We start from the raw sequence: 18,616 nt of genomic DNA on the forward strand, positions 1-18,616 counted from the left end.
AGGTCATCTTATATGAGGAAATATTATGGTAATAATGTTCAAAGCACTGTCAGAAAATGTATATGTGAAACAAAACTATTTATACCATGAATTCCTTTACAGGTACAGCCTGGCCACTCTATTGTCCTTGTAAGCCCCTTAACTTTGTTAAACTTGTTGCCATACGACCTTCACTATGAAGTCAAAACAACAGGGAACTTAGGCCGCATAAAGCCAGGGGAAGATTCTTCTCTGCATTCTGTTGATCCTGCCCAGAGTGTATCATTCTCTTTTTGGACAGATGCTTTTACTTCCTGTGGTGAAATCACCCTTAATCCTACAACTTCACCATATGTCCTTCCCTTGAAGCTACAGGATTCCAAGAAACGAATCTTGTATGTTCATCTCAGAGTGCGACCTCAATATGGCGGTGCACTGAAGGTCAGTAAAGGTCAAATTGGTCTTGGTTTTTTTTCTCTTTCACTAAACCATTCATGCCTAATCATAAGCAGACAGTGAAAAATTTAATTGTATGGTTTTCAGATGTACTGTAACACATTTCATTTTCTTTAGTTTTTCAACTGATGTTTTTAGTACATTTTGTCTTTCATTGTTAATATCATTTCTCCTGTGATTTGTAATTTTTGACTTTTGAGGAAATTTACTCATTTTCGTTAAGGGTGTGAGCCTGCATGAATTTGAAAGCTATTCTAGAGACATTGTATATTTTGTAAATTGAGTACACTGTAGTTTGTATACTGCCACAGAGTTGCCTCTGTCAGGGGTCTATTTGTTGCAGAAGACCCATACAGTGACACAGAACAAAGGTAGTTGGTTGTGAAATCCTTACAGGTGGAATTCATAATTGAATTATGCTGGTATCAAGTTTTGTTTGTGCTAATTAAGCCAAGAGGAAAATTACAAGCTGGTACAAGCTGGTAAAAGATTGATTTTATTTTGGTCAAAAGTAGAAATGATTAAAAATTGTATTTTTATATGTGGAGAGTATGGCTAACACTCCATAAACTAGAATGATAGCAAGGTAAATACTGGAGACAAAGAAAGAAATCAGAAAGGTATTTTAATATATCATACTACAGTGATATTGAAAAGTTGCGTCAGCTACATGATTAGGAAGACCATTGCATTAATAATTGTTCTCAACTGGAGCAGTATTTACATAAAACTGTTTACTGATGAACTTCAAAAAGAATAGGAAAGACTGTCCGCATTAATTGCATAGCTAGTACATGTGCAGTCGATGGTATAATTTGGGAAGAGCTGACTGTAAGGATGATATGAATTATAAAACATTTCATAAAGCTTACAGAGTGATTTGTTTAAATAATGATGTCTGAGATTAATGCTAAGATCTGAGATAAGACATTAAATAGAACTCAAGTTCTTGTGCAACGTTTTAAGATGCTGATGACCAAAGAAGGGGATAATAATCAAAACATTTCCTGGAGATAGGTTTTGAAAAGTCTGAGAAGACTCACTGCTGTACACCAATTTTCTATGCAAATAAAGAGATTCTGTTTGATCATCAGCTGAGAGAAATTTTTGATCGCCCCATTTAGTCCAGTGGTACCTCCAGGTCAAGTAATATTGCCTCCTGAAGGAAGCACAACCCCCTCCTGGGAAATCATCTTCTTCATAATTCTGTTCCTTTTTCATGAGCCTAGTTTTCTGGGGATACTTGCAGCAGTGCACTATGAAAGGAGCAAGAGTATCATGTTGATTCCTCAAAGCTATTTAGGAAAAAGTAAAAACGAGTGCCCTACTAATAAAGAACTAGAGCAACCACTTTGTAGCCTCAAGAATTTGTATCCAGATAACGGTCACTCAGCAGTTCACCTCCCCAGTACCTAGCTTGCTATTTACATAAGTTCTGACCTACTAAATTGCTGTTGAAGCTCACGTACAGTGATGGAATATGCATTATTTGAAAAAAAAAAAAATTGAAATAAAAACCAATCAGTTCACATGGTGGACCTGATTTAGGTTTACTTTTTATATTTGGCATATAAGATGACCCCCCAATTTGGGGGAGATTTTTTATGGTTACAAGGTCGCCTTATACACCAGCATACGTATATGGTAATTTGCTCATACATACTTATATTATTATTTTCAGGTGATTGTATATGCAGGTTATTGGTTAATTAATAAGACGGGTCTTCCACTGATCTTTAAGCAAGAAGGGGTAACAGCGGATGCATCAGGTAAATGATTAAAAAAAATTCAGTACTAAGTTAACACATACTATAACACGTGTGTCCAAAATTATACTATTAGGATTTGGTTTCATTTTTTATTAACAATAGTATGCTGTTATGAATTACTAAATAATTTTACTGGTGTCATTACTTGTAGTCTGATGTTAATTGAATTATTTAATATTTTAGGTGTGGTAGTTATGTTTCATTATGTGTTAATTTAATCATACTTGAGACGTAAGATCACTTTGCTTCATGTTTAGTTACCAATATGAGCCACTGTTTTCCTCTAACTTTAGTCCATGTTATTGTTAAATAGCAATAAATGTATGTTGTATAAAGTATGTGAATCTCTTGGTTTTGGTGTGTATTGTTTATATTATATTAATTATTCTTTTTGTACATGAACTTCCCTGACAGATATATACTTAGCAATAGTCTCCGACGTTCCCGACAGAATTTCAAATCTCGCGGCACACGCGACAGGTAGGTCAGGTGGTCTACCTTACCCGCCGCTGGGTGGCGGATGTACGAACCACTCCCGTAAGCTTGTCAGATTTTTCTCTGTCGCGGGAACGATAACAACTGTTGTCGGTTCCTCTCGATAGTTTTTCGATTCTCGCTTGCCTGGAGTTAATTTGGACTTCTTTTGGTGACGTATTCGCTTTGTTTGGCTTGGCATACGCTGATTGTGGACCGGTTTGATTTTGAGTTTGATTTTCTTTAACGATGTCTGACCTAGATTCGGTAGTTAAAACTCCGATTTTGTTTAGGGTTTGCGTGAATGAAGGATGTAAGGTGAGGTTGCCGAAAGCTTCGGTAGACCCCCACACGGTTTGCATGAAATGCAGGGGGAATGAATGTTCTTTTGCTAACCCTTGTAGTGAATGTAAGGGATTGAATGAAGAAGAATATAAGGCTCTCTCTTCTTATGTTAGGAAGTTGGAACGTGATAGAGTGCGTAAGGCTTCCTCTAGAAGTTCTAGTAGATCTAGAATGAGTGAGTTGGATGTGGATCCTAATGCTAACGTAGAATTAGAACCTTCTTCCCAAGTTGCAGCCCCTGCTCCCCGCACCGAAGCCGAAGATTCGCCTTCGGAGGCGGCAGCTCTGAGAGCCACGATTCGTTCTATGGATCAGAAGATTCGTCAGTTGGAAGGTAAGGAGAGTGTTAGTGATCAGTGCAGTGTCCCCAGTGTTGTGGAGGGTGCGTCTGACCGGCTCCTTAGTGCCTCTAGGCCTAGACCTCTTCCAGACTCCCAGTTCCAGTGGAGTAGGAAAGTCGAAAGCCGCAAGAGGGCTAGGGAGAACCCCCACCGGTCAGGCGTCCCCTCGGCAGATCCTGAAGTACGCTCCCAGGCTGCCTCGGATCGCTACAAGAAGGAGCTACTACGCCAATGCTTCTCCTCTTCGTCGTCTCCCTCTCCGAAGAGAGGTTGGAACTCCCCGGATGCGTCGCGCCCGTTGAAGAGGGCTTGGAACGCTCCCTGCAGTCCTTTGGCTTCTAGTCCGGAGGTTTTCCCGGAAGAATCGTCGGTGGAGGCGAAGAAACCCAAGAAATCCTGTGAGCGTTCTTCTTCTCGCGCTCCGCGCTCGGCGCCTGCTTCCGAGGAAGAACAACAAGATTCGCCTACGAGAGTACTCGCGGGACTTCAAGCTCAGATCACGGCGCTAGCAGACTCTCTAGCAGTTAGATCACGTAGGAAGAAGGACGTTTCTCTTCCGATCAAGAGATCTAGGCGCCGCTCTTCAGAGGATCGTTCTCCTCGTTTTAGGCGTTCTCCTTCATATGGGGAGGTTTCGTATGAAGGTAGGGGCTCGCGTGAGCGCCCTCGCTCGCCTGGCTCTCTTTCGACTTCAAGGCGCCAAACATCGGTAGGACGCTCTATGGAGAAAGAAGTTTTTTCTCCGGATTGGATTCCCGCTTCCGGTAAGCGCACTGCACCTGCTCATCACGCTATTTCTTCAACTCCCTCGCGTGAGACTTCTCCTCAGCAGCCTCAAGATTCTAGAGTGCGTCCTTATGCAAGTAGGCGTTCTTCGTCCAGATGTCACTCTCCTCGAGTGTCGGATCGTGACTTCTCTCCTGACAGGCATCAAGAGTCTGGTAGGAGTCGTGTGCATGATAGACGGCCTGCTGTTAGCCGCTCCCCGCAAGGTAGGCGCCAAGAGCCTACTGCACATCGATCTCCTAGTAGGCGCTCGTCTCTTTTAAGGCGTCATACTCCTGATTATTCTCCTCGGGGCAGACAACAAGAGTCTTTCAAGCGCCCTTCTCCGTGTAGGCGCTCTCCCGCTTCTAGGCGCACTTCTCCTGACCGTTTGTCTCTTGGTAGACAACAGGAATCTCGGAAGCGCCCTTCTCCAAGTAGGCGCTCGTTAGCTTTGAAGCGCCCTTCTCCTGAATGTTACCCTCTTGTTAGACGTCAAGAGTCTCGCAAGCAGCCTTCTCCTAGTAGGCGCATTTCGCCTTCCAGTCGAACTTCCGTTGATCGTACGCAACTGGACAGGTATGGAGAGCCGCGCAAGCGTTCTGCTCTCGATAGGCGCTCTTCTCCTGGCAGCCGCTCGCCTCGGGATAGGCGCAAAGAGTATAGTAGGAGCCCTACCTCTCCTTCGGCTGAGATTCCGTCTACCTCGAAGAGGGAGTCTCATCGTAGGCATCCCAGATCTTCTCTTCATTCTCCAGTGGATGTGAACTCTTCTAAGAGAGGGCGTCTCCAACCTCTCGCTCAACTCCTACTAGGATCCTTCGTCACCTAAGGATCTTCCGCGCTCGCTCGACAAGACGTCCTAGAAGGTTCGGATGAGGAACCGAACACTTCTGCTGCTGTGTCTTCTTACAAGAAGCTTACAGAGCTACTTTTGCAAGTTTTTGGGGATTCCCTTTCTCCTACGGCTCCTCCTTCTCCTCACTCACTTTTTTCAACGGCGAAGACAGCGAAGAGTTCTTCTTGTGTGAGGATGAAGCCAACTCTTTCTATGAAGAAGGCACTGAGGAGTTTTGGTTCCTGGATGGCTTCCAAAGAAGAAGCGGGGAAAACGATGTTCGCTTTTCCTCCTTCGAAGTTATCAGGACGCGCTGGTTTCTGGTATGAAACAGGAGAGTCCTTAGGATTGGGTCTACCGTCTTCGGCTGATTCGGATTTTTCGGCGCTGGTAGATTCGACAAGGAGAACTGCCCTTAACTCTGCTAAGACGACTTGGGCAATGAATGAATTGGATCACATGCTCAAAGGCATGTTTAGAGTGCTAGAAGTATTTAACTTCCTTGATTGGTCGTTGGGAGTCCTAGCCAAGAAAATTGAAGTACCAGAGTCAATTTCGCCAGAAGATCTTATGTGTGTTTTGTCTTGTATGGACAAGTCGGTAAGAGACGGAAGCGAGTGAAATCGCCTCCCTGTATGGGGCCGGGATCGTGAAGAAGAGGTCGGTTTATTGTTCCTTCTTAACGAAGTCTGTCTCCCATGCCCAGAGGTCTTCTTTGCTGTTTGCTCCTCTGTCTGCTCAGTTGTTCCTAAACATCGAGTGCAGGACATTTCAAGATCACTGTCGGCCAAAGCCACCCAGGACCTTTTGGCACAGTCGGCAAGAAAACCTCGCCCTTCCTTCCCTACCAAGGCTAAGAAGGAAAAAGCAAGTGTTCGAGAACCCTTTCGAGGGGCGTCTTCATCAAGAACCTCTACGTTTAGAGGTCGTAGACCTTCAAGAAGGGGTAAGACTTTCGCCAAGTCTGTTAAAGCCCCCAAATAACTTGCAAGTCCTTCAAACAACGGTGGGCGCCAGACTCTTAGAGTTGGCAGAAGTCTGGGCCCAAAAAGGGGCGGATCCTTGGACCCTTTCTATTTTGAGGAGAGGTTACCTCATCCCTTTCGTCGAAAGACCTCCCTTGACGACCATCCCAAGGGAACTGACGTCCAGGTACAGAGACCCCATCATGAATCAAGCTCTCCATCTAGCAGTAGATCAGATGCTGGAGAAGGGGGCTATCGAACTAGTGACAGACCATCATTCATCGGGCTTCTACAACCGCCTTTTCCTAGTTCCGAAGTCCTCAGGGGGATGGAGACCGGTGTTGGATGTAAGCGCCCTGAACTTCTTCGTAGAAAAGAAGAAGTTCACGATGGAAACGCCTTCATCAGTGCTGGCAGCACTTCGTCCAGGGGACTGGATGGTTTCCTTGGATTTACAGGACGCTTACTTCCACGTACCGATCCATCCTTCCTCGAGGAAGTTTCTCAGATTCATGATGGGGGGGAAAATTTTTCAGTTCAGGGCTCTGTGTTTCGGCTCTCGACGGCCCCTCAAGTGTTCACGGGGATTTTGAGGAATGTGGCTCAATGGCTTCATTTGAAAGGGGTGAGGATATCCATGTACCTCGACGATTGGCTAATAAGGGCCAATTCAGAAGATCGTTGTTTGAAGGACTTACAAGTAACTTTAGAATTGACGAAGGCTTTGGGACTTCTCGTCAATTTCAAGAAGTCGTCACTAATTCCCGAGCGAGAGTGTGTGTATCTCGGGATACAGATGAACTCTCTGAGTTTTCGGGCTTTTACCTCGCAGGAAAGGATAGCCCGAGGATTCGAGAGAGTAACAACCTTCTTAGGGAAAGAAGTATGCACAGTGAGGGAGTGGATGAGTCTGCTGGGGACGCTCTCCTCGCTGGAGCAATTCGTTTCCCTAGGAAGGTTGCACCTGAGACCGCTCCAATTCTTTCTTCATGAATTGGAGTCGTCGTTCTCAGGATTTGACGTTCTCCCTGTCGTTATCCCAGGACATCAAGAAACATCTCTTATGGTGGACAGATCCCAACCTCTTTGCGAAGGGACTGTCTCTTCAATCACAGACCCCCAACCTGGTGTTGTTCTCCGACGCATCGGACACGGGGTGGGGTGCAACTCTGGGAACCAGCGAAGTGTCAGGTACCTGGGTGGGGGACCAGGTAGCCTGGCACATCAACAGAAAGGAGTTGATGGCTGTGTGGTTGGCTCTGAAGGCTTTCGAGCCCAAAGTCAGAAGATCGGTAGTGCAGGTCAACGCGGACAACACTACAGCTCTGGCATATATCAGGAAACAGGGGGGGACGCATTCCTTCTCCCTGTACGAGACAGCAAGAGACCTTCTTCTGTGGGCAGAAGAAAGAGGAATCAAGCTTCTCACCAGGTTCGTGCAGGGAGAAAGGAATGTAAGAGCAGATCTCCTCAGCAGGAAAGATCAGGTCCTTCCCACAGAGTGGACCCTTCATCTGGATGTATGCCAGAGCCTGTGGAAGTTATGGGCAGGCCACACATAGACCTCTTTGCCACGTCAAAGAACAAGAGGCTGGATCCTTACTGCTCTCCGATATCGGATCCAGAGGCATTAGCAATAGATGCTCTTCTTCTGGACTGGAACGGACTCGACGTCTACGCGTTTCCCCCCTTCAAGATCCTGGGGCTAACCATCAAGAAGTTCGTAGAGTCCGATTCAACGAGAATGACCTTAATCGCTCCCTTTTGGCCGGCCCAAGAATGGTTCACAGAGGTACTGGAATGGTTGGTGGACCTTCCAAGATCGCTCCCGCTAAGGAGCGATCTACTCAGACAACCCCACTTCGACAGGTACCACAAAAATCTCCTCGCTCTCAGTCTGACTGGCTTCAGACTGTCCAAAGTTTGGTCAGAGCGAAAGGCTTTTCAGCAACAGCGGCTAAAGCAATCGCAAGAGCGAGGAGACCTTCCACCTTGCGTGTATACCAGTCAAAGTGGGATGTCTTCAGACGTTGGTGCAAGAGGAAGAACATTTCCTCTTCCAGTACCTCTGTGACCCAAATTGCGGATTTCCTTATTTTCCTCAAAGAAGAATGTCATCTGGTTGTGTCAACTATTAAGGGATACCGCAGTATGTTGGCGGCGGTATTTCGGCATAGAGGCTTAAAGATATCCGATGATAAGGACTTGCATGATCTTATTAGATCATTTGAAACCATTAAGCGTCCTCATGTGGTACCAACAAATGGAATCTAGACGTAGTTCTACAATTCCTTGGATCGTCTAGATTCGAACCTCCTAGCTTAGCCTCTTTCAAGGATCTGACGAAGAAGGCTATCTTCCTTTTGGCCCTTGCTACAGCTAAGAGAGTGAGTGAGCTCCAAGCTATTGAGGGCAATGTAGGGTTTAAGGAAGATTCTATGGTGTGTTCGTTTCTTCCAAATTTCCTTGCAAAGAATGAAAACCCATCACGGCCTTGGCCCAGGAGCTTTGAAGTTCGTAGTTTATCTTTTCTAGTAGGGGAAGAGCCTGAAAGAACTCTTTTGCCCTATGAGAATTATGAAGTATTTCCTTAAGAGGAAGGAACAACTTAAGGCGAATCAAGATGTGCTTTGGTGCTCTGTAAAGGACCCCACTCGGCCCATGTCGAAGAATGCTCTTTCCTTTTTTCTGAGAAGCCTTATTACAGAGGCACATGTTGCTTGTAAGGAAGAACATTTTAAACTACTGAAAGTGAAAGCTCACGAGGTGAGAGCCATTGCAACTTCGCTTGCATTCAGAAAAAATATGTCTGTGCGGAACTTGATGGAGGCGACCTTTTGGAGATGCCAATCGGTTTTCGCAAACCACTACCTACGTGATGTAAAAATCACATATGATAAATGCTTCGCCTTGGGTCCTTTCGTATCGGCGGATTCGGTGCTGGGGCAGGGAGCTGAAACTTATCCTGTGTAAATTCTTTATATGTTACCCTATATTTTATATTGTTGTTTTTTGGTTGTCTGAAAGAGGTTGCAGGAGGCACCTCTTTTTGTCGTAATATTAACCCTTTGTATTTTGGTTAGGTGGTCTGGTGGGTTTTGGCTCCTTGCAGAGGTAGTGGTAAGGATCTGTTAGGTAAGCGGACAAGGTCCCTCTAACAGCATCCGACTTGGATTCTACCACAATAGGGGATCACATATCCCAGTGGTAGATCCGAGAGTCTTTCAGCATCAGGTCACGTCCTAGCTGTAGCTCTCCAGGCAATGCAGACTCAGAGATAGTATCTATGAAGTCTTCATCCTGAAAAGGTGAGAACCAAGGTTTTTATATCCTACAACATTAGTTGTTTCCCGTCTTACCTGTATTATTGAGCTGTCTCTTACCCTCCACCAAGGGTGCCAATCAGCTAAGTATATATCTGTCAGGGAAGTTCATGTACAAAAATGATATTGTTAAACTACAATAAAGTTTTGTACATACTTACCTGGCAGATATATACGATTAATGGCCCACCCAGCCTCCCCTCAGGAGACAGGTGGAAGAGAAAAATCTGACAAGCTTACGGGAGTGGTTCGTACATCCGCCACCCAGCGGCGGGTAAGGTAGACCACCTGACCTACCTGTCGCGTGTGCCGCGAGATTTGAAATTCTGTCGGGAACGTCGGAGACTATAGCTAAGTATATATCTGCCAGGTAAGTATGTACAAAACTTTATTGTAGTTTAACAATATCATCTTTCTCCAGCCTGACTGTGTTTTATTTATTTTATTTCTAAACTCATTCATATTTGTTTGCCAGGTCAAGACAAAGAACATGAAGTAGCTCGCTGTGCTGCCCCTCTCCTGTTTTCCTTTACTGATCGTGATGCCAGCCCCATGCTTGTAGCAAGAGTGGGTAACAACCTACACCCAGAATCTCGTGCTCAGGTAAGAGAATAAGTTGAGTGAGAATTTAGACTGATTGGCTTCTTGTGGTGAATCATTGTTTTGAAGAAGTGGGTGCTGTTTTTGTAATTTGTAATTTATTGTTGAATAATTTGTCCATTGGGGTGTAGCTGAGACATGCATCTAAAGTTAGTAGAAAGGTAAGTCATTGATATTCAAGGGACTTCAAGGAAATAGGAAATGCATACATATTGAAATTTTATTTTATTTACAAACTATTTTATCTCTTTAGCCCTTAATACACCTCTGTAATTGGGAAAATTATATGGTATCTGAAAACCTATTGAGTCTCACAAAATCCTATTTTCCTTAGGGGGATTGTTAGCTATCTTGAAAATTTGACAATATTAAGATGCTTATGAATATTTATTCTCACAAAATCCTGTTTTCCTTAGGGGGATAGTTAGTTATCTTGAAAATTTGACAATATTAAGATGCTTATGAAATTGTTGGAATCTTTATAGCAATTTCTGGTTTCTCTACTGTTAAACACCATACTGAACCAAATTTTATTTTCCAAGAAATAATATACATGGAGGGGTATGAGTTAGTGTCACAAATCTAAAAATATAAAGTGATTTGCATTGTTTTAATTATTTAGTAGTATTTATATACTGACATTATCCTCAACTATTATTGATTGGAGTAAATATGTATGGAGGAAAGATGAAATTAACAGTGAAATTCCTGAGTAATAATCAAACAGAGATCAGAGCCTAAATTGACTGCAGTGTTTTACTCCATACGGAAGCCAGCAAGTTTGGCAAAGTCCCAAGGTTCATTTTTAGGAAAGACGCTTGTTACAGACAGCTTAAGTGTATGTAATGGGAGAGGAAACAGAGCCTTAGAATGGAAGGAGAGGGAAAGTAGGAGGTGGGTGGGCAATACGTGAAAATTTATACTGGCTCAGGATTAAAAGAGCATGTTCGTTGCAGATAAAAGTTTTTCTAAACTCAACACATTCACAAATATTTTCCCTTGTATTCATCTTGCTTTATTAAAGATGACTTTTAGCATACAAAATCCAGTAAATTGAGTAACAAATAACTTACAAAATCCAGTAAATATGAGAAATGGCATGGAGAAAAGGTATGATTTTGTGCATCATGATTGAAATTTTTTTTATTTTGAGTAGTCGTAAAGCTAAATATTTAACCTTGTTCTCCAAGGGTGTCCTGAGCTGCTTAGTGGCAGAGGGGGCACTCTTGAAAACTGTGAAGTTAGTAATCCATAAAAGTGCCATTTCTGTTTGGTTTGTACCAATCTCATTATGTTACTGTTATCCCTTCAGTATAGGGTAACTTGTTGACATTGTGGAGTCAACTTTGATTCATGTAAGATGAATTGCAAAAGACTGTAATTTCAGTAGTAATTGTATCCTAATTTCTCGAAAATGTATTATCTTTTGTATCATTCTTTTGTAATGTTAGTTGTAGTGATAATTGTTTTTTTTATATTTGATTTGTTAAAGGTTAGTTCAGAGACTTGGTTTTATTGATGTGCATACATTGCTCTTTTTCAGTTTTGCCACAAGTTGCCTTTGACTCAGGGAACATGGGTACGCCGTTTACGTGTGAGTCCGTTTGATTCACGACCTGACTATGTATATGTTGTGGGTGTTGATGTTAGGCCTGGTCGTGGGCGTTACAGAGATACCTACATGGTTACCTTCTCACCTAGGTTCCAGATTGAGAATAGATCATCACATGAACTCATCATAGCTCAGAAATGTTTTGCAACCTCCTTTGTAAGTATGATTCTACAAAATATTGCAAATCTATTGTTTTCACTGTAATCAAGTACCCATCCTGTACATAATGAAATGATGCAGATATTTTTGGAAATTGCAGCTCTAGAATACAAAATGAAAGCTTTATTGAAAGTTATGTAGGGAAACTTAGAATAACACATGAAGGAAACTTAGAATAACACATGAAAGTAGAAGATACATTTAATGAATAGATATCAAAATCTAATTTATCAATGTCATGTTTTCCAACTACAATGGTACCTCGAGATACGAAATTAATCCGTTCCAAGGTGGCCTTCGTATCATGAGCTTCTCGTATCTTGGACCGTATTTTACATGTAAAATGGCTAATCCGTTCCAAGCCCTCCAAAAACACCCCAGTAAATTTCATAAAGCTAAATTGACCTATAAACAATGAAATACTACAACAATTTGGACCATTCAATACCTAACTTAATATGTACTGCTAATTACCTGTAAATAAAGTGTATTAGTGTACATGGTATACAAGAAATACTGTACATATGTAGTAAAATGTGGAAGCTTACCTTTCGAGTGAGGCTATCTCCGAAAGTGGCAACAGAGGAGGAGGACAAACGGCAGATACGTATGTACACTTAACTTTACGAAACACTTAAAAAAATGTAAGGAAAACATACATAAACTAAACTTTACGAAACACATTAACAAAACTGTAAACTTAATTCTTTCACAAAAACTGATTAATTTTTTTTTTTTTTTTTGTTTTTTTTTTTTTTTTTTTTTTTTTTTATGTCCATGTGTGTTTTTTATATACAAAATTTCAACTTCATCCACTTTCAACCTTCTGTTTTTTAGTATCACTTGGTTCTTCCTTTTTGCTTACTCCTGCTAGTACTAAAGGCCTCTTTAAAAAGTAACTATCCAAGGAAGATTGTTTCTGCCTACTTTTCACAATGTTCCTGAAACGACTCAGGCAAGTGTCATCGAACTGCGCAAGCATACAACCTTTGTAAGGCTTTTCGGGGTGTCTTTTTTTTCTACAAATGATTGCACTTTATGAAAAGCAGGTAGAACATCCTTAATTTCTGCCGTTGTCATAGGGTCGTCCTTCTCCTCATCGTCGCTGCTAGAGAACTCTTGAACGATGTTATGTTGCATGGCCTCCAACTCCTTCAGGTCATCCGTCGTAAGCTCCTCTTGGTGCTCCTCGAGAAGGTCGTTGATGTTGTCCTCATTGACGACCAGCCCCATGGACTTGCCGAGTGCAACGATCTCGTCAAGATCTGGTTGCAAAACAGTTTCAGGATCGTCAACTGTTTCTGAATCTGCAGCACCAGCTTTGCCCACATCGAATCCCTCGAAGTCTCGGGCGGGTACGGCATCAGGCCAGAGTTTCCTCTACGAGGAATTCAAGGTTTGCCTTGAAACCTCCTGCAAAGCTTGCTCGATGAGTCGGATGCATATCACAACATCAAAATGCTCCTTCCAAAATTGACGCAAGGTGAGGTTTGTGGTATCGGTGATGAAAAAACATCTCTTGAAAAGATGTTTCGTATACAGCTTCTTAAAGTTCGATATCACTTGCTGGTCCATGGGCATTTTTTTCCCAAAAAAGGCTAGTCTCATCACAGTTGAAGACTTGCTGAGAACTGTAGCCTTCCTTGGTCATCATCTCAACGAATGTCTTTTTAAAGGCTTTGGCCGCTTTCATGTCCGAGCTGGCAGCCTCCCCATGCCGCACCACCGAATGGATGCCAGTCCGTTTACGGAATTTCTCGAACCACCCATGCGAAGCCTTGAAGTCTGGAGTTGGTGTTGATGTCCCTTCTCCTCCGTCGTCTTCGGCCTGGGCAATCAAATCGCCGAAAAAGGGATTTTGATGAAGGAAAAATCTATTTCTGGGCAAGGGCCCGTGTCGCCACATGAAATGTCCCTTTAGCACACATTTCTAAGGTAAATTATTGCTAACATACCAGAGAAAAAAGCTAATATGGAAATGCCAGAATATTCTGGCTTGCTCACCTTATTTAAAGGTGTCAGTATGGTTTGTGGTGCGAGTGAAACCACTACCAGAGGTCCTTTGCCATTTAGATTCATCCTCCTTCAAAATCCCTCTACTAGAGAGGAGCCAGCCTAAGGCCCACTCCCCGCTACCGTTACGGCTAGCGCCTCTGACGTCATACCTGGAGTTAGCTCCCAAGCTTAGGCCAAAAAGGGGGGTACAAGAGAAGGGTGGGATTTTACTGGGCGACACGGGCCCTTGCCCAGAAATAGATTTTTCCTTCGTCAAAATCCCTTTTCTGGGCTCCGCCCGTGTCGCTACGTGAAATAGTACCAGAGAAATGGCCACATAAGCTTGGAACAATGGAGTACAGAAAGAATATTGTAGGAAAAAAATAAAAAAACAATTAAGGTTAATTGGTATAATCTAAGAATAAAGTTACGAACTGGTAACAAAGGTAACTGAAAACTTAAGAGTAAATACAGTAAAATATGGTTAACCTTAAAATTACATACAATATTGAATTAAAGTGTGATTAATCCTAAAAACAAAATACAAGGAAATATCACAAATATGTACAACATGTGGCATCCATGGAACGACAAAGGCTACATGGTGGCAGAGCCACAGTAAGAATGTCAGTGAGGCAGGTAGAAAGGAGAGATCTAGATTTAAACTACTTACTACTACTCAAGCATTGTCAGGAGAAACTGTGTTTCCCGCTGCCACCGCTGGAAATTTAAGTGCTTCTAAGGACTTATGATAATGGCGTTTGAACACTGTCGGAGATTTCCAGTCTGTATACTTTTTCAGATCATCAAAATTCATATGTTGAAAGTAGTTAACAGAGGTAGCCACTGCCCTAATGTCATGTACCTGAGGGAAGGACTCTGGGTTGGCTTGTTTAATGAAATTTAATATTTGTTGCCTAATTCCTTTTAAGGAAATAGTGCCACCTTTTTCCGTCATAAATAAAGGGCCTGAAGATCTTAGGGCCGTCCTATTTAGGTATGCTCTTAGGGCAGTAACTGGACATAAGGATGGGTCCTGTGGAAGTGGGAGAATTTTCCACGGGGCCCACCTATCTAGTGGGTCCTCATTTTTAGCTAGAAATTGACGATCTGGAGAAAGTAATACTTCTCCTGAAGGGAGAAACTCTATATGACCAGAGTCTCTAGATAGAGCCGACAGCTCAGATACCCTGGCTCCTGAAGCTAGACTTAAAAGGAATAATGTTTTCCTCAGGAGGGGTAAAAAGTCACATGATTCATTATCAGTGTCTGAGGCCAGTTTGAGAACGTCATTTAAGAACCATGACACAGACTTAGGCCTCTCTGATGGCCTGAGTCTAGCACAGGCCCTGGGGATAGATGAAAAATAAGTCTCTGTTAGGTCTATTTTGAAACCAAACTGGAAGATTTTCTTGAGTGCAGATTTAGTAGTAGTAATAGTACTTGCTGCTAAACCTTTTTCAGACAGTGTCCTAAAAAAGGATATGGCCAGATTGGTTGTCATGGTTTGGGTTTCAGAATTCCTGAGGAATATAGCTAGTTTTTTAACTGCTGAGTCATACTGACGTAGGGTTGATTCCCGTTTATTCGATTCTAAGAATAGGATATTCTGAGGGTCGATGTTGGCATCCCTTTTAGCCTCAAACTTCATGAAATCCATAAAGTTAAGGTTTTCTGAATCCCTGAGGAAGCGTACACAGTCTTCGTTTGTACTAGTTGTGATAGCCTGGGATTGGGAATCCATTGAGGTCGGAGTCCCACTTCCAGTAGTAGTGGGAACCAATTGCTCTTGGGCCAATTGGGGGCTATTAGAGCAATGTGTCCCTTGAACGTCCTGAGTTTGTTCAGAACCTTCAAGAGAAGATTCACTGGAGGAAAGATGTAAATCTTTCCTCCACATAACAAGGGAGTTTGTGATTCGACTCCGTGGCGAAGAGATCCACCTGAAGCCCCGGGACTCGTTGACAGATCCAATTGAATGACTGCTTGTCCAGGGACCACTCTGACTCCAGGGGGACTGAATGAGATAGCGCATCTGCTATTACGTTCCTTGCTCCCGCTTGATGGGTGGCGGACAGGTGCCATTTGTTCTTGGCTGCCAATGAAAATATGGCTATCATGACATGGTTCACATGGGTCGACTTGGAGCCTCCCCTGTTGATGCAGTGTACTACCACTGCACTGTCCAGCACCAGTTTGATATGAGATTTCTTGGCTGGATGAAGCTTTTTCAGGGTGAGGAACAATGCCATAGCTTCCAGTACATTGATATGAAGCTGGCGGAATGGAAGGGACCAGGTTCCCTGTACCTTCTTGTACTGAGAGTATCCTCCACAGCCGGTTAGTGACGCATCTGTGTGGATAACTAGTGCCGGCGGAGGGAACTGAAGGGGAATTGTCTTCGACAAATTCTTGACCTCCGTCCAGGGGCGGAGCCGTTTTCGTAAGATCGCCGGGACAGTGGCTAGTTTGTCTCAGGATCTGTTGTTTGCTCTTGAGCGCCAGACGCGGTTTATATCTTTCAGTTTTGTTTTTAACAGAACGTCTGTTATCGAAGCGAATTGGAGAGAGCCTAGGATCCTTTCCTGGTTCCTCCGGGACGTCTGTTTGCACTTGAGAAATTGTCTGGTTGCCTTGGCTATTTCTTTCTTCTTCAATGATGGAATTGATAGAGTGTGGGAGTTCAAGTCCCATTGAATGCCTAACCACTGAAAGCGAGACTCCGGTGTTAGCCCGGACTTGGTCTTGTTTATCTGGAACCCTAGGTGTTCCAGAAACTGGATTACTTTGACCGTTGCTTTGTGGCATTCCTCGATGCTTGTGGTCCAAACGAGCCAATCGTCCAGATAAGCTACTAGCATTATTCCTTGAGACCTGAGTTCTTGAACGACTGTCTCCGCCAGTTTTGTAAATATTCTGGGGGCTACATTGAGCCCGAAAGGCATTACCTTGAAGGAGAATGCTTGGTTCCCTAGCCTGAAGCCTAGGAACGGGCGGAAGTGTCTTGCTACTGGAACATGATAGTATGCGTCTATAAGATCTATAGAGGTGGTGACGGCCCCACAGGGTAGTAAGGTCCGCACCTGCGAGATGGTCAGCATTCTGAACTTGTTGCAACGAATGAATAAGTTTAGACGGGACAAGTCTAGAATTATTCTTCGTTGGTTTGAGCCTTTCTTTGGCATGCTGAACAAGCGACCTTGAAACTTTAAATGCTTGACTCTTGACACTACTCCTTTCTGAAGGAGTTCTTGAGCGTACTCTATCAATTCCACTGTTGGTTGTTGATGGAAGGTTTTGGATGGAGGAGGACCTTTGATCCAGCTCCAGCCTAGACCTTTGGACACAATACTTTGGGCCCATTTGCTGAACCTCCATCTGTGGCGAAACAGGAACAGTCTCCCTCCTACCTGAGGATTCTCACTGGCTCGGGGAAGGGCGTGTCCCGCGCCCTCCTCGTAAGTTCTTACCTCGGCTAGATGCTCTTCCGCCGCCTCTGGCAGAAGGCACCTCGAGCTCTGCTACCCCTGCCAAACCTGTTGAATGGCTGAAAGGACTGACTTTCAAACACCGGTGTTGAAAGCCGGGGAGATAGCGTAGGAGGTCGAAGCCTGTGCGTGCTGAGGTTGTGCCAGCAGCACAAACTGCTGTTGTGGCTGCGCCTTGGAGGTGGACGGTTGCGGTACTTGTGATACCGGAACCGCCTGCATCACTGTCTGTTGCTGGGGAGCCTGGAAAGGCTGGAATTTCCTAGGCTTCTTGGTTTTCTTACTTGATACGGCCGATTCCGACTTCCGCTTGCTGGTCAATCCCCAGCGAACCTTCAGACTCTGATTGAGTCTGGTTGCCTCGCAGTGAACTGAGTTCACTACCGACTCTGGGAAGAGATCAGCACCCCAGATGGAAGAGGCTAAGAGCTTATTAGGCTCATGTCGGATGGTGGCCTCCGCCAAGACATGTTTCCGACAATTCCGTCTAGCTATGACGAAATCATATGTCACATTGCATTGTATACAATTGTGACTTTGCTATGATTTTGAATAGCGGCTCTTCTCCGTAGATCAGAGCCGATACCTCCGTCATAACTAGAGTATTGAGGGACCTGGACAATCTCATCCTGGCGTCGAATTCAGCTTGGATGAGGCTGTCCGGAAGCCTGGGTAGTCTCTCGCTAAATTGAGAGATGGCACAGTCTGGTTTAAGTTTCCTGACCGAAAAGGTGGCCGGGAGATCTAACCATAGATCGTCTGTTCCGGGGAGCAGGAGGGATGTTGGTTCCGTCTCCCGGAGCTGCGGCATTGGCTCATCTTTCATTGCGGCCTGTAAGGTGAGCTCTGCTACCTTCGATGTGAACGTGATGGGCGTTTCTGCGTCCACGGTGAAAATCATGAAAGCGCTTTAAAGGCTTGGACGCTGGTGTTGTTGCATTGCCACTCCTCCAGGCTCCTAAGCCATTCACGTTGAGCTTGATCCCGGGAGATCAAGCTTGATCCCGTCTCCTTCGGGATCTTGTCTTCTCCCCCTCATCGCCGCTTCCGATGAAGGGGGGTTGTAGATCTGCCGGATGGAACTCGAAGTCCTCAAGCCTTCGAGTTCCACAGCCCTCCAACGTCAGCATCCCGTCTACGAAGGGAGCGTGGGAAGAAATCCTCCAGGGATTGCTTGCTGTGAAGGTAGGGAGAGTACGTGAGTCCGGCATGGTTTGGGCTACCATGCCGGGCTGTGCAAGACCTGTCGCAGGATTTTCTCAGAGACCTGCAATGAGGTTCTCCTGTGTGACTAGTCTCTCCAAGGTGGCACGGATTGACTGGCCTGACTCCTCCAAAGAAGATAAGATCTGGGTGAACATCTCTTGGAACTTATTTTGTACTAAGTTCCCGACCAGACTACCCATCTACTGCATAATATTGGTCGAGATATTTGCAGTGAAGGTGTCTGGGTTGAAAGGTGAAGGTTCCACCTTTTCTTTGGGAGTCCTAGGACGGGTTCCTGTAG

The 18,616-nt window shown here is 44.1% G+C and overlaps 1 protein-coding gene across 4 annotated transcripts in view; it reads left to right on the forward strand.

Annotated features, from left to right (window-relative positions):
- The window catches only part of LOC135216276 (intermembrane lipid transfer protein VPS13D-like), a 999,641-nt gene that overhangs the window by 618,011 nt on the left and 363,014 nt on the right, over window positions 1-18,616 (forward strand). For all 4 annotated transcript variants that reach the window (XM_064251439.1, XM_064251442.1, XM_064251440.1 and 1 more), the window contains 4 exons: window positions 103-420; window positions 2,117-2,204; window positions 9,731-9,858; window positions 11,399-11,623. In XM_064251439.1, the coding sequence (XP_064107509.1) occupies window positions 103-420; window positions 2,117-2,204; window positions 9,731-9,858; window positions 11,399-11,623 (759 nt within the window). The remainder of the gene's footprint in view (window positions 1-102; window positions 421-2,116; window positions 2,205-9,730; window positions 9,859-11,398; window positions 11,624-18,616) is intronic.

The sequence above is a fragment of the Macrobrachium nipponense genome, chromosome 6, assembly GCF_015104395.2.
Source record: "Macrobrachium nipponense isolate FS-2020 chromosome 6, ASM1510439v2, whole genome shotgun sequence".
Classification (NCBI taxonomy): Eukaryota; Metazoa; Arthropoda; class Malacostraca; order Decapoda; family Palaemonidae; genus Macrobrachium; species Macrobrachium nipponense.